Here is a 13,692-nt window from a genome sequence, read left to right on the forward strand (position 1 = left end):
TGCTTCGCGTTTGCCCCGCGCGGCGACGCGCGATGGTGGTGAGGTGGGTGGTTGCGTTTGCGCCGCGCCGGGGTGACCGCGACGGCGGAGACGGCGCGGGAGGGCGCAGCTAGGCGGGGAAGGCGTGGATGGACGCCGATGATGCCGCCCGGAGCCGCAGAAGGATGGATCTGAACCTCTACCTCGGCCTCCCCCGCGCCCCGCGCCCGCGCCGCCCCGATCTCGGCTCCGACCTCGCCCTCGGCAATTCCATGCTCTCCTCCTCGCCTTCCTCCTCCGCCGCCTCCGCGGACGCCCCGCCGCCCGACCGGGACCGGGACCGGGACCTGGACCCGCTCCACCCGCCCTACTCCCCCACCCGCGCCGACCTGATGCGCCCGCCGCCCGAGCCATACCACATCTCCGCCTCCGTGCTGCGCGCGCCCTACCTCCAGGCCGAGGAGGTTCCCATAACCGAGCTCGCCCAAGAGTTCGGCTTCTCGCACCCGCCCCCGCCACCCCCACCGCCGCCGCGGCCCAGCGAGCTGCTCGGCTGGGTCGACCGCCCCTCCTCCTCCACGGCCTCCTCCACCTTCCGCCCGGAGCGTTCCGAGCGCTACCGCCGCGCCATCTCCATGAATGGCCGCCAGCTGCGCTGCCTCCGTCCCAGGCGCTTCCGCTCAGACCTTCCTCCTCTCAGCTCCGAGGCCCCTAGCCCGGACAACGAGGCTGCACTGGAACCGCCGCAACAGCAGCCCGTGCAGGATGCCGTCGAGGAGAATAAGGTGGTTGACAATGGTGCCATGGTGGGTGCCGAGGATGAGCCGGCGGACCGTGGCAAGAGCACTGCCATGTTTGAGTGCAACATCTGCTTTGAGATGGCCGACGAGCCGGTGGTCACTTCTTGCGGCCATCTCTTCTGCTGGCCTTGTTTGTACCAGTGGCTGCATATTCATTCCACCCACAAGGAATGCCCTGTCTGCAAAGGTGAGGTCACTGAAGGAAACATCACTCCTATCTATGGGAGAGGGAATTCAACTTCCGATGTGGAGAAGAAAGTCGCAGACGATGGCAACGTGTCCAGTCCTAACATTCCCGCCAGGCCACATGGGAACCGGCTTGAGAGTTTTCGACAACAGTTCCATCATTTGCGCCCAATTTCTCGTAGGCTTGGCGAGGCACATGGGATATTATCTTCTTGGAGACGCATTCTTGATCAGCAGATTATGACTAGCGCGAGTAGGTTTGAAGGGCCTCCAGAATCATCTGTCCAGGAGATGATAGATCATGCTCATCAGACTGGCCGTTTAAGCCGAATTACTACTAGGATGAGAGCAAGGAGGTTGCAAAGGGAAGCAGAAAATCCTGCATTTGTTTCTTCATCTATTCCAGACGGCGGGATGCCAGGAAGCAGCACGCCGGATCCTCCTAGGCGTAGTTCAAGTCCACTTTCCTCGGAAGGAATTGATTTATTGCAACGCCTTACCCTTGTTGGCCTTGCAAATACGGAAAGGTTGGCAACTGCAGTGAGCGATCTTAGAAGAATATCCAGGCCAAGCCTCCGAGCATCAACTTCGTCAAATTTACCAAATCATGAGCCGCCAGTTGATGGAATTCATGCTGCTGCAGCACCGTCTGCAGATCAAACTTCTAATTCAAGCACAATGGCTGTGATTCAGGAGGATGCTGCTTTTACTGAAAGCGTAGGAGAACCTAGCAATGCAGGGTCCTCAAGAACCCTGAGGAGGAGGGGAAGAAGCGACGCCTTAGGTTCGTTGGATGTGGATGGTGGCGAAACACACCGGAACAAGAGAAGGCGGCTGAACTAAAGCTAAGAAGGCCGAACCGAGTATTGCAGAGGCTTCAATGTTGCTCCAGTTTTTACGGTTCGCTCTTCTCAATGAGCCCATTTTATCTCTTTGGGCACTATATGCTGAGTGTGATCAAAGTCTTCCTCTTCTGCTTGGTTAATAGGGTGCTGTTTAGTTGTTTGTTTGTTTAGTTCCTCCCATGTTTAATTTATGCTATTACTTTAGACATGCATACCAAGGAAACCTGAGAGATTGTCACCAGATGAATTTTCCTTGATCGTAAAGCAGATGTGTACTATATGGGATCAACTTTTAGTGTCATAAATAATGAACTGTCACTTGAGTCTCGGTTGTAGATGGCTGAAGTGAAAATGTAAAACTGAGGTGATATTTAGTCCATTGGAGTGAATGAACGCGAAGTACTAAACAATGTTGTCACTTTACTGGTTGAATGCCAAGTAAGGCTCTGTTGTCGGTTTACTGGATGAATGCCAAGTAACGAACTCTGTTGTCGTTCTACTCTTTTGCAGCTGCCCTGCTGTTGTTCTTGCTACTGGGCAAAGAGGTATGTTAAGTCGCAATAAAGAAGAAAAGCATTCCCTTTCCTTTTATGATAATCTCATCTTTGTTCTTGGTTGATGTTTCCGATGTGGATCGTGAAATACATTGGTTGACGTTTCCGATGTGTCAAGTCGCAATAAAGAAGGAAAGCATTTCCTTTTATGATAGATAATCACATATCATGACTCAAACACTACTATCTATGTTCAGGATCGTATATTGGGGGATGTGGTAATGGATTTACGATCGATGTTTGTGTGATTCATTGCCCTTTTTTGAGCTGGTTACGCTCTGTCGACCCGTCTTGGTTGTCCTCCAAATTTAGCGACCAGTTTTAACTATACAGGAAAGTAGGCTTAGGCATGCTCTCATTTGATACCATTTGCATTCCCATAGTCGTTCATCTGTTGTGCAATGCCATTTCTGTTTTGGAGCAAGGGTGGACACTAGCACTGGAATGATAACATTACCTGTGACTTGCTACTTATTGTTGTGCTTGTGATTCAGGGCTGGTGCCCTCATGATGGAGTTGGGCATTCTGTCCCGTTCAGCAGTCACAGTTATCATATCCACAGGTGACCTAAAACATCCACCACTAGGTTAGTTTAGTACTTCCTCCGTTCACTTTTATAAGTCGTTTTAGACAAGTGAAATTGAGCTGTTTTGCATGGTGTCTGAAACATCTACAAAGCCTTATAAAAATGAACAGAGGGAGTAGAACTGATTCCATCACTTGTCAAGACCCCACAATATATGACCCCGTGCTTGTTGACATTATGGCAGTGCAGTCTACAGATGTCTGCTGTCGCAGCCGGCTGCTCTCCGTATCTAGCAGCATTGCAGCTGCACTGTTACACACCCCTCGTTTGAGTGAGATCGTATGTATGCATGATCCTTCCTTATCTTGCTCCTGTCCTTTCACATGCGGGGTGACATGACACGGCCACCAACCGTCCCACCTGCCGGCCAGGCAGATCGTCCCCGGCCCTGCCGCCCCGTCGCAGGCTTTTCTGCTGCGCCCGCTTGGAATCCGGATCTTGCCTCGCCAGTGGATCGCCGTGGACGGCACCGGCGAGGGCACGCGGGCGGGCACAGGCAGCGTCAACATACTCACTGCTGAGGCTGCAGTGCCGTCTGATTTGCCCACGTTGAATAGCAGCGTCGTCAGAGGCAATGCGGCCTGCGGCGTGCCCTGTGTTGTGCATCCTTGGTTCCTCCGTTGAATCTTACGTACTGCTCGAGAGAGTGGCTTCTGTTTTCTGTGTAGTCCAACAATTGTTGCACACCTCCATAAGGCACTGCCAGCATGAAGAATACGATGGACGGAATATGATTTTGTCGATCACATTCCCTGACGAGGTCCAAATCCCAATCCCAGTGGCGTTTCGGTTGGGACGTCCATCAGCGCGCAGCCTTCACCATTCCTGCACGCAGCCTTCACCATTCCTGCACGCAGCCTTCACAAATTCCGCCGGGCCGCGGCCAGAACAAAATATCTGGCAATCACCATCAGCAAAGGAAAAACAGAGGGAGCAAAAGATCTGGCCGCTACTCCGGGCCTGGCCTCCCCCTTGGCACGGGAGGACGCGAGCGGAATCTCGCCTCCGGAGCACACCAGACCGAGAGAGCAAGCGATGGAAGCGGCACGGACGAAACCGAGTCAGATCTCCGATCTGGCACGCCGACGACGCATCCAGGGGCACCGCCTGCGCGCGCGCTCCATGCCTCCATCCGTGGGGACGTGTATTCCCGGCACGCACGTTGTAATCTCTTTGCTGCGCCCACATGTCACCACAGCGCACCTGCTCCGCTCTCACGTCCGGGTGGGGGTGGGTGGGTGGAGCCGCCGCCCTCACCCACGCGCCGCGCGGCTCTCCTCTCCTCTCCTCCTCCTGATCCGAGCAGCACGAACCGTCTGCGGCGGGCGGGCGGTGGGCTCGCCGAAGCATGAATGCACGACGGTCAGCGTCCTGCCCCAGCTGGACGGCCAAGATTGTGTTGGCCGCCACGTATGGGTGATGAGTGTACGCACAATTGACCAGCTACCGTACGTCTCGACCCTGACGTACAACGCACGGATGAATAACCGTGCACGCAGCGAGTCATGGCCAGGGATCTGCCTAACTCGCAAAAACGGAATGCTAAACGTGAATTAGAAGGTCAAGGGAATGTCAAATTCCTCTTGGAGTATAGAATTGGCTGAGCCGTGGGGCCCACGTGGAAACCCAATCTTGGGCTCAAAGCGGATAAATCTAATTTTTCGTCCGGCAAAAGAGATCACTTTGGCTAAGCCCTACGTATTACTAGATGGACTGCTGTGGAAAGATTTGGATTGAATTTCGTTTTTAAATTAAATTTAGATAGAATAAAAAGGAAAAAATGAAACAAAAAAGAAAAATAAAAATAAGAGAAGAGAAAAAGCTTACCTAGTCTACCTACAACCCGACGCACGACACTCTAGCCTACTAAAGCAGTAAGAGCATCTCCAGCCGTTGAGCCCCTCAGGAGACACTTTTTTCGTCCCTTGGGGGGCTGCCGGCAATTTTTTTTGCCTGGGGTTGAGAAAATATCCACTCGTTGAGCCTCCCAGCATGCAAGCCCGACGACGCGGCGGCCAGCGCGTGACTACGCAGGCACCGCGGCCAACGCACGCAAGCACGCGGCAGCGGTGGCTAGCCCGGCCAGCACGCGACGGTTGCGGCCAGCGGGCAAGCTTGTGCACGCCTGTGCGGCTGCGGAGCCCGGCCAACACGCCCGCGAGGTCGCAGCTAGCACACCGCGGGCAACGCACGCATGCACGCGGCGGACAGCCCGGCCAGCACGCGGGGAGCAGGCCGCGTCCACTGCGTGCCCGCCTGCCCGCAGCGCCCACCTCCGAGCACCGCCCGTCATCCGTGGCCACCGCGGCCACGCCGGACTCTTCGCGCCGGGGCCCAGGAGCAGCAGCAGGACGCCGGCCAGGGCGAGCAGCGCCACCGCGATGCCCAGCGGGGAGCTCACGTCCGGTGACACGCCGACGCCATCGAGCAGCGGGCCCTGCAGCCGCCATGTCCGCCACGTCGTCCTCGTCCTCGGCCATGCCATGGGGCTGGAACTCGACCCTGACCCAGCTGCTGCCTATACGTCCGGCGAGGGCGCCGTGGAGTGCGCGGGCAGAGACGGCCCACTCCGGCCGCGCGCGCGAGCCCCGCCCCGGCCATGCTCCGCTCCGGCCCCGCGATGAGAAAGGAGAGAGAGGAGAAAGAAAAGAGAGTAAGGAGAGGAGAGAGGGGAGAGTGAGGGGCTGGCAAGTGGGCCGATGCATGCGAAAAAGAGCGTCGGCGCCCCCAGCTGCACCCCAGCTTTCTGGGTTTGAGTTGAGACCGTCGGGCGTATTTTCAGCAAAATCCGGCGCTTTTTGAGCTTTTGAGGGCATGACCGCGGGAAAACGCGCGCCGGCGATGAAAAAGGCCTGGGAAGGTTTGGGGGCCTAGTGGAGATGCTCTAACCTATAAAGGCATGTACAATGATTGATGAGATAGTTTTATCTTAAGTCATGCATGTAATTTAGAGATGATAAAAAACATGTCTATAATGGATCATCTTTTAACCTTATATTCAATAAGGGCATGTACAATGGTGCTATCTTAGAAGTGCCATGTAGAATAAATGATGAGGTGAAGAAGAGAGAACTCATAAAAAAAGGTTTGTCTCTCTTAAGACAAAAGATAATCTCTTAGCACAATATGTCTCATCATATTTTTAGAAATAGCTAGTTATTAAAGATAAGGCTAAGAGATGACCTATTATAGACAATTAGGGGCTGTTTGACCTATTATGTCACGCGTTTTTGCCAAACTTGACTAAGGTTAGTTCATCAAAATGAGAGCCACAAGTTGGCAAGCCTAAGGAAATCTTGCCACACTTTTTGTGTGTATGCTATGTGGGGTTCAAGTGTGGCTTTCCTAAAATGTGGCTTGAACCAAACACTCACCTAAGTTGATCAAATTTGCCTAACCTTAGATGTGGCAATCTTTGGCAAAGTTAGTCACAAATCAAACAGCCCTTTAGTCTTCAGAGCTCTAGAGCAACAAATTATGTAGTTTTCTAGCAGCAAATAGTTCGCTGCCCTCGTTTCCCAGTTCGGCAGGTTCACCTAAACCAGGGTAAACATCGGGCCGGGCGGAGCTTGTAAAAGCCCGACCTTCATTTCTCAAGCCTGACCCAGCCCAAAGTCCGAAATACTCACTGTTTTCAAGCCTGAGCTCAACCCAAAGCCCAAAAGCCCAGCCAAAAATACAAAAAAAGAGAAGCCCAAGCCTGGCCCAAACTATCTTCCAGGCTGCAAAACAAGGCCCAAGCCTGGCCTGAATGTCAGGCCCAGCCCCGCCCAGGTTTTTCAGGCCGGGTGTCCATGCCAGGGTACCCTTAGATGTATTTTCTGCGTTTGAAACGGGCAGTATTTGATCGAAGCAGCACACACAAACGCTTGCCAAATAGGCTCGCAAATCACAAGATAAGTGGGTGATACAGAGTCACAGTAGCGCCAATATTTCTCGTCCGCCTAAATTATTGTTCTATCCACCATCGCAGCATCGGTATTTCAGTTACACAGGCATGTCCACGACAATCACTAGTGTTAAAAGGGAAGCGAACTGAACCCTTCCGGAAGATGTGCAAAAACGCCGAACAGCACGTGAGATATTCCAGGCTCCTCGGTGCCCAAAACAAGGCTGAAAACACAAATGCGCTTGTCCAGCAGGTACTCGTCGAGAAAGAAAAGAGCAGAAGGGGGCCGACGAGGCAAAACACTTGGCGGCAGGTCTCTACTAGGGCGAGGAGAAGCTGAACTGGATTCCCGTCTTCCCGCTGTCGTGCTGAGACTGCTTCAGAATGTAGCAGTAGTTCACCTGAACAGATGCAGTAAAACAAGTTTGTTAGTCAGGAGGCAGGCACAACACATGATCTGTAATCTGGTACAAAGGAAATTGAAACATACCTCGACCCGGAACAGTTTAGTTGGCAAAATAATGCCGACCCCAGCAGTGCTCCTAAACGAACGACGGAATTCATCAAGCGAGAAGTTCTTGTACTGGCCCTCCGACAGTTTCGCAAGATTCCCAGCAGTGAGAAACGCATGACCATGTATTCCAGCGTCTCTAAGCACCTTCAGAGGCAGATCAAAGGAGAGGTCAGCAAAGGCGGAAACAGCAAGATCGCCACCCAAGTAATCCCTCCCTGGAACAGCAGGAGAACCATCTTCCGACTCGCCGGGGACAAGCCTCCGTGGTTCTGTCGGGCCAACCCCTCTTGTTCTGAAACCGAGCAAGGATGATATTCCACCCAGGCTGCAAACTGGAGAATTGTGACCTCCCAGGTTAAATCTATCAGTCACAGGTGTAGACGAATTCATAAATCCTCTTGCCAGCGGTAAAACAACACCCGCTCCTACACCAACATTGAGAGCAGCGTTCCAGAATCCAAAAGGCACGGCAGCACGAACATCAAATTCCTGAAGCAAAGTCAAAAGCACCATATTGTAAGATAATAATAATGAGAATGGATGTGACAAGTATACTTCTCCATTATTGTGAGGAACCATAAAAAGGAAAAGAGAAATAATAAATACTCCCTCCGTTCCCAAATATTTGTCTTTCTAGAGATTTCAACAAGTGACTACATACGAAACAAAATGAACGAATCTACACTCTAAAATATGTCTACATACATCCATATGTTGTGTCCATTTGAAATGCCTAGAAAGACAAGTATTTGGGAACGGAGGGAGTAGATTGGTGCTAAACAAATCGTGAAAAGGGGGACAGAAAAAGCTGAAAACAGACCTGGCGAAAAATTTTCAATCCTTTGTTATCCCAAAGACCACCAACTTGAGAGGATGAGAGAAATGCATATCCTTTTGTTGGCCTGATATGTGAATCCCTTTCATCAATCTTGTATGTGTATTTCAATGCAGATAGAAGGTTATGCCCTAACTGCCTTCTTATGGACGTTGACGCGAGGCGTGACGGATCAGTCAAGGTACGCCATGTAAGGTTGTAAGATAAATCGTGGTGCCTGGTTGAAAGCAAACCCAATGAAAGACCAAGTATACGCTCCTTGTATGATGAGAACTTCATCCAATCTTGTGATAACAATGAAGCCCGAGCCATCAAGGGTGTTGGTATTGATTTAAATCTTGGCAGCGAGACTCCTACGCCAACCTCTGTTGTTTGGTCGAAACCATATGCAACTGAAGCATCCCAGATGTCTGCATAGCCAGCCAAGTTCTTCCACTTAACAGCCCCTTCCACTGACCATGCTTTTGCCTACAAAAGCAACACACTCACGCATCAGATGTGATAACCTATGATATAGTAGTGGAGATTGCCATGCAATAAAAACAACAGTGTTTTTTTCCTACCCTTATGATGCCGGCAATATAGGTTCGGTAACATCATGACCTATGAAGTTATATTTATACTAAAGTATTTGTATTCAGTATAGGGTAAAGGTAATGTACCAAAGTACTTCCCTTTGTAAAGAAATATAAGAGTGTTTAGATCACTACTTTAGTGATCTATAAACGCTCTTATACTTCTTTACGGAGAGACTACTTCTCAACAGAACAATTATTTTAACAAAACACATGACAATGCGTTCACTTATGTTTAACAAAACACATACACCCAAACTATGTTTTGATTAGAGCACAATGAAACCTACACCGAACCTTAGTAAATGCAGCTTTTTGTTCCGTACTGAAAAAGTAACTGTTAAAACGTTGAAACATTAGTATTATTTTTTGAGCTAGTTGAAACTTGAAAACATCGGTAGAATGTGCTGAAGATCAAACAAACAAGGCAATCTATAGTTGTGAAAGTTGCATGTTGAACACCGATAACTGAACTCATAGCTTGACTCGCAAAGTTGCCCTCTTAATCAGACAAATAAATATCTTTTTTTTTGTTTATGTATCACACTATTAGGACCAGATAGTGTCATGGATTAAGTCTTAAACTATAAAATTAGTTATCAGTTGCCAGGTCAATTTTCTTATGGGCAGCCAAACATACTCACTGTATATCAGTTGATCAAGATTGACTCGCATTCATAGATTGAAGAATTTGATGGATAACATCAACATACAAGCTACCAGCTGGGAGGAACAAAATGTAACTGATAACATGAATGACTAAATCAGTTTTTCATAAACATGTTCAGTATACTAATTAGGATGATTTTAAGGTCAAATATAAATATGAACATGTACAATTGTACATTCTCTCTCAGGCTTTGCTTGGAGAATAAAAAAGTAGGTGAGCTCACGAGCACCCAAGACCTACACCATATCCCCATTGTCTATTCCTGCTGTTACCTAGGTTGTGGAGGGCCACAAAATTCAGTCCAAGAAAGAGTGATGTGTAATATAGTACTATAGTATGTAGGATGTAGAAAGCTTAATTTTTGTCAGTAAACATTATTGTGCGTCCATCAGGGGTCCATTTATTTACCCAAACATTAAAGTATATTATTATTCTCAAGCTTGAGATTTTCCATGTTATAATATAGATAATTTACTAGCTGATATAAAAAATTGCATACCTTTTGCTTCTTCAAGTTTTCATTGTCCAACAATCGAATAGTACAGTTTAGCTCTAATGAGTTGAGATCGATTATCAGCTAAGATGATGTCCAAGGACAATCTAAGTGTTCCAGATTTTCCTTCTTACTTAAAGAACTCTATGTGTTCCATTGCTTCACTTATGCAAACCTAAAGTCTACCATGTATTTACAAGAAAATTTTACTTACAGATAGTATTGATTAAAACCGAAGCATCCTAAGTTAATTTGGAGATTACAGTAAGTCTAGAAGCCTCGTGTTACTATCTGGTCTACTTAAGGTGGCTACATACTGATTGTAAAGTTAATACAGTAGGTGCTGCTTGTGCTTAGCAATTTACTTGCTACTGTTTTAATTACAGGCTTACAGTTGCAGGGATACAATCTCCACTACTGATGGGCGTCCAACTAGCAGGAACTCATGATGATTAGTCATAATACCAATCTAATCATAAGAAAACATTAGGAAAGATGACCAACTATTCTAACAATGGGTTAACTATGAATCTAGATCTCAATCCAAGCCCAATGGTACAAACAAGTGTTGCTCCAGGTCTCTAGCTACAAACAATGTGATCATCCAGCGGAGTCACCAACAAATCGAACCAAGTGGGGAGCGCACCTCGGGCTTGGAGTACACGCCGGCGTTGCCGCTGAGGGGGATGGCGGGCTCGACGACCTCGATGACGACGTTGGTGGTGCCGGGCAGCTCGGGCGGGCCGGAATCGAGCGTGATGTTGACGGCCTCGAACACGTCGAGCCCGCGGAGCCGCGCGCTGGCGTCGGCGGCGGCGCTCAGCAGGTCCTGCACGGTGGTGGCGGAGCGGAGGAGGTCGGCGACCTCCGCCTCGATGAGCTCGTCCCGCGTCTTGGCGTTGCCCCTGATGATGACGTCGTGGACGCGGATCCCCACGGGATCCGTGGAGAGCCGCCGGAACACGGACTGCACCTTCTCCCGCTGGAGGGCCGCGGCCGCCGGCTCGTCCAGCTCCTCCTCGTCCTCGTACTCGTACTCCTCCTCGGCGAATTCTCCATCGGCGCCAGCCCAGGGCTCGGGGACGCGGCTCCCGGCGTCCTTAGGGTTTTGGTCGGCGGCGTCGGCCATGGCTGGGGTTTGGGGGGAGGAGGAGAGAGCCTTCCGAGCTTTCTCTTGTTTTTTCAGATGCGGCCTTTCGTGCTTACCAAGCTCACGACAACCAGCATGGGCTGTCTGGGCCGGAATCCCAATATATACAGTCTTGTATTCTCTGTTATTTCCTTTTCTTGGAGAGTTTCTTTTCCTTCTTCTTACTCTGCAAGTCTTCACCGTGTGTGCTTTCCTTTTATTTCCTCGTTCCACCTTTTTATTATTTTCCCTCTGTTCTTATTTCTTGGTGTATAATTTACGTACATTTGGCATTTTATCTTGCATATGGATTTAGTATATAATTCATTTACCTTTTTTTGCATTTGTTTTTAGCTTTTTTTGTTGGTGGCTTGTTTTTAGCCTTTTTTGTGTGCTCTAGCTATAATCATTAAATATTTATCACTTAAAAAATAATGAACTACCCACTGCAAAATATATAATAAAAAATGCATATTTTCTTCTAAGACAGACCTCGCAAAAGGAAGTGCCATGCTTAATTTGGTATTGCTGCATAACATATATTTGTATCTTTGCTTCATTCAAGTTCTTTAAAAGGAAGTGTCCTGCTGAATTAGGAATAGTCACACGGAGCCTACGTCAAAGGAAGGTCACTTATCAGTATCAAAATATTCTGATGTTGAAAAAATTTCTAAGGTTTCGTACATGACCGTTTTTCCTCTTTTGTTGTATTTATTCAGTAATGTATATGCTTATGGATGTGTTCTTTACACCAGTTATCGCCTGATTGGTGGGTGAAACTAATTGTTGCAGATTGAAGTATCTCCTGTATTTGGAATGTGAGCCATCCTGATCACGCTTGCAGCGACTTGTGCACCCATCCATCCAGGGTAGGTTGCGTTATAGCCGGGACTACCTACCGCATAACAGGAACCACGACTGACAACATGGTCACACGCGAATGCTCTGGAGACGCTATGAAGACATATGTAGAGTCCTGCAACGTGCATCGTGTATTCCCTTGTGACAGGCCCCGAGGCGGTGAAGGTCATTGTCAATTTGAACTGTTGGTCGAAATGATGACAATGTGAATGATGACAACGCCAAAAACAATTACAAAATATTTGTAATTTGATGATTCAGTTAAATACTAATAGTGTTATCATGTTACTGTCATCTTTACATTGGTAGGAAACTTCAATTCGAATGCCTTTCTCTGACATCTTGCATTCAAATCTTGTACTGCACACCGGCCTGTCGTGTAGAAATGTGGTTTAAATGCATTATATATTGTATCAACTTTTGTAAGTTCAGATCCACAGATTCTAGGAGTTACAATATACTGATGCTTGTTTGACATGTATCATTAATATAATGTTGCTTTAACTTATCTATGGTATGTATTAGTAGATACGTGTGTTGAACGTGTATGATTACTAGTCTAATCAAGAAGCGGTAAGGTTAGTGATAGAAAGTAACTGCAAAGTTGATTGAAAGACAACCTACTTTTAGCAAAGTAACACTAGCTTTAAATTGATAAAGTAAGGTTTACTTCTTCAAGTCTTAATATTGTCCATTGCGCTCTCATTCTAACTCAAGGCGAAGAGCTAAACTTAGTGGCCCCAAAATTTGTTTTTGTTTCCTCTGATTCAGGAAACAGGAAACCATAGCCGAAAAAAATGTCAACTAAAAGTTGAGTCAATATGTTGGGCTAGAACTAGATTTTAGTATTCTGCTACTTATTTTTGCATAGTAGTACTACTTGTCTAGTTCATGTAATAAAGATCAAGGTGCAAGCCACATACACATCAACCTGACAAAGCTAAAAAAAGCAACAATACCCTATTCTTTGCATAAAGGACCAATAGCCAAGAAGAAAAATTACAATCAAAACCAAAGAATCTCATGAGTTTAACGCCAACTGTCAGCTGCCCCCGGCACCACGGCTGCAGCTACCAAAGAAAAATGTAACGGATCACGTATTTCCGCTAGTAGTCACCTTTATTAGTTCTACTTATTATTTTGTATTGATACACAAAAATAATGATTTATTCCATTTTTTACATACATATTTCCATGTTTGGAGATTAAAATCCTCCTATGCTGGCCAGGAAATTAGTGCAGATTAAAACTAGATCACAGGTTTTATATAGAAAGAAAAACTAACTTTTTTTCTTTCTATATTAAAACTTCTAGTTACGTTAATTTTCAGCGAGACCTTTGCTCACACACAAGGAGAATTGGATGCAAAATATGTTTGAACCGTATTTATTATTATTTTTAGACGAGCATCAACATTGCTGAGATGTAGGTCCAGCACATCAAAGATGGTCGATCTTTTACTCATTATCGTCGCGGTTTTGTCCGTATATAATACTCTCTCCGTCTCATAATATAAGAGCGTTTTTGACACGGAGGTACCAACTGTCTACAGCTCCTAAAGAATTGGCACAGCTGATTTTTATTTTTCGACTTAAAAGGGGCTTCCCTCAGTTTCACAAAATTCAAATTCCCATGGGCCGAAGGCCACCACTCCCATGCAAAAACCTCGACATCATTACAGGTTCCATAGACCAGTACATCCATACAAAACGTTTTCTATCCACTATCCCTGCGGCATCCTCATAAGATGTCGTCAGCCAGCAATTCTCAAAAGGG

At 47.7% G+C, this 13,692-nt stretch overlaps 2 protein-coding genes across 2 annotated transcripts; one reads left to right on the forward strand and one right to left on the reverse strand.

The window, feature by feature from the left end:
- The first annotated feature begins 6 nt into the window (after positions 1-6).
- Positions 7-2,526, forward strand: LOC119283519. The gene is made up of 2 exons (XM_037563030.1): positions 7-1,865; positions 2,321-2,526. Exon 1 carries the CDS (start codon positions 129-131, stop codon positions 1,806-1,808), a length of 1,680 nt encoding a protein of 559 aa, XP_037418927.1. The 5' UTR covers positions 7-128; the 3' UTR covers positions 1,809-1,865; positions 2,321-2,526.
- A 4,286-nt stretch (positions 2,527-6,812) lies between these two features.
- Positions 6,813-11,135, reverse strand: LOC119283530 (sorting and assembly machinery component 50 homolog A-like). The gene is made up of 4 exons (XM_037563036.1): positions 10,573-11,135; positions 8,174-8,656; positions 7,330-7,842; positions 6,813-7,240 (listed from the first exon to the last, which is right to left on the reverse strand). The coding sequence occupies exons 1-4, from the start codon at positions 11,053-11,055 to the stop codon at positions 7,160-7,162; spliced, it is 1,560 nt and encodes a 519-aa protein (XP_037418933.1). The 5' UTR covers positions 11,056-11,135; the 3' UTR covers positions 6,813-7,159.
- Between the last annotated feature and the right edge of the window lie 2,557 nt (positions 11,136-13,692).

This window comes from Triticum dicoccoides, chromosome 1A, assembly GCF_002162155.2.
Source record: "Triticum dicoccoides isolate Atlit2015 ecotype Zavitan chromosome 1A, WEW_v2.0, whole genome shotgun sequence".
Taxonomy (NCBI): Eukaryota; Viridiplantae; Streptophyta; class Magnoliopsida; order Poales; family Poaceae; genus Triticum; species Triticum dicoccoides.

Coding starts and splice junctions, on each gene's coding strand:
- LOC119283530 (XM_037563036.1), bottom strand. CDS start 11,055: ATGGCCGACGCCGCCGACCAAAACCCTAAGGACGCCGGGAGCCGCGTC. Junction 8,657..10,572: donor GCGTGTACTCCAAGCCCGAG/GTGCGCTCCCCA, acceptor TTGCTTTTGTAG/GCAAAAGCATGGTCAGTGGA. Junction 7,241..7,329: donor CTAAACTGTTCCGGGTCGAG/GTATGTTTCAAT, acceptor GCATCTGTTCAG/GTGAACTACTGCTACATTCT.
- LOC119283519 (XM_037563030.1), top strand. CDS start 129: ATGGACGCCGATGATGCCGCCCGGAGCCGCAGAAGGATGGATCTGAAC.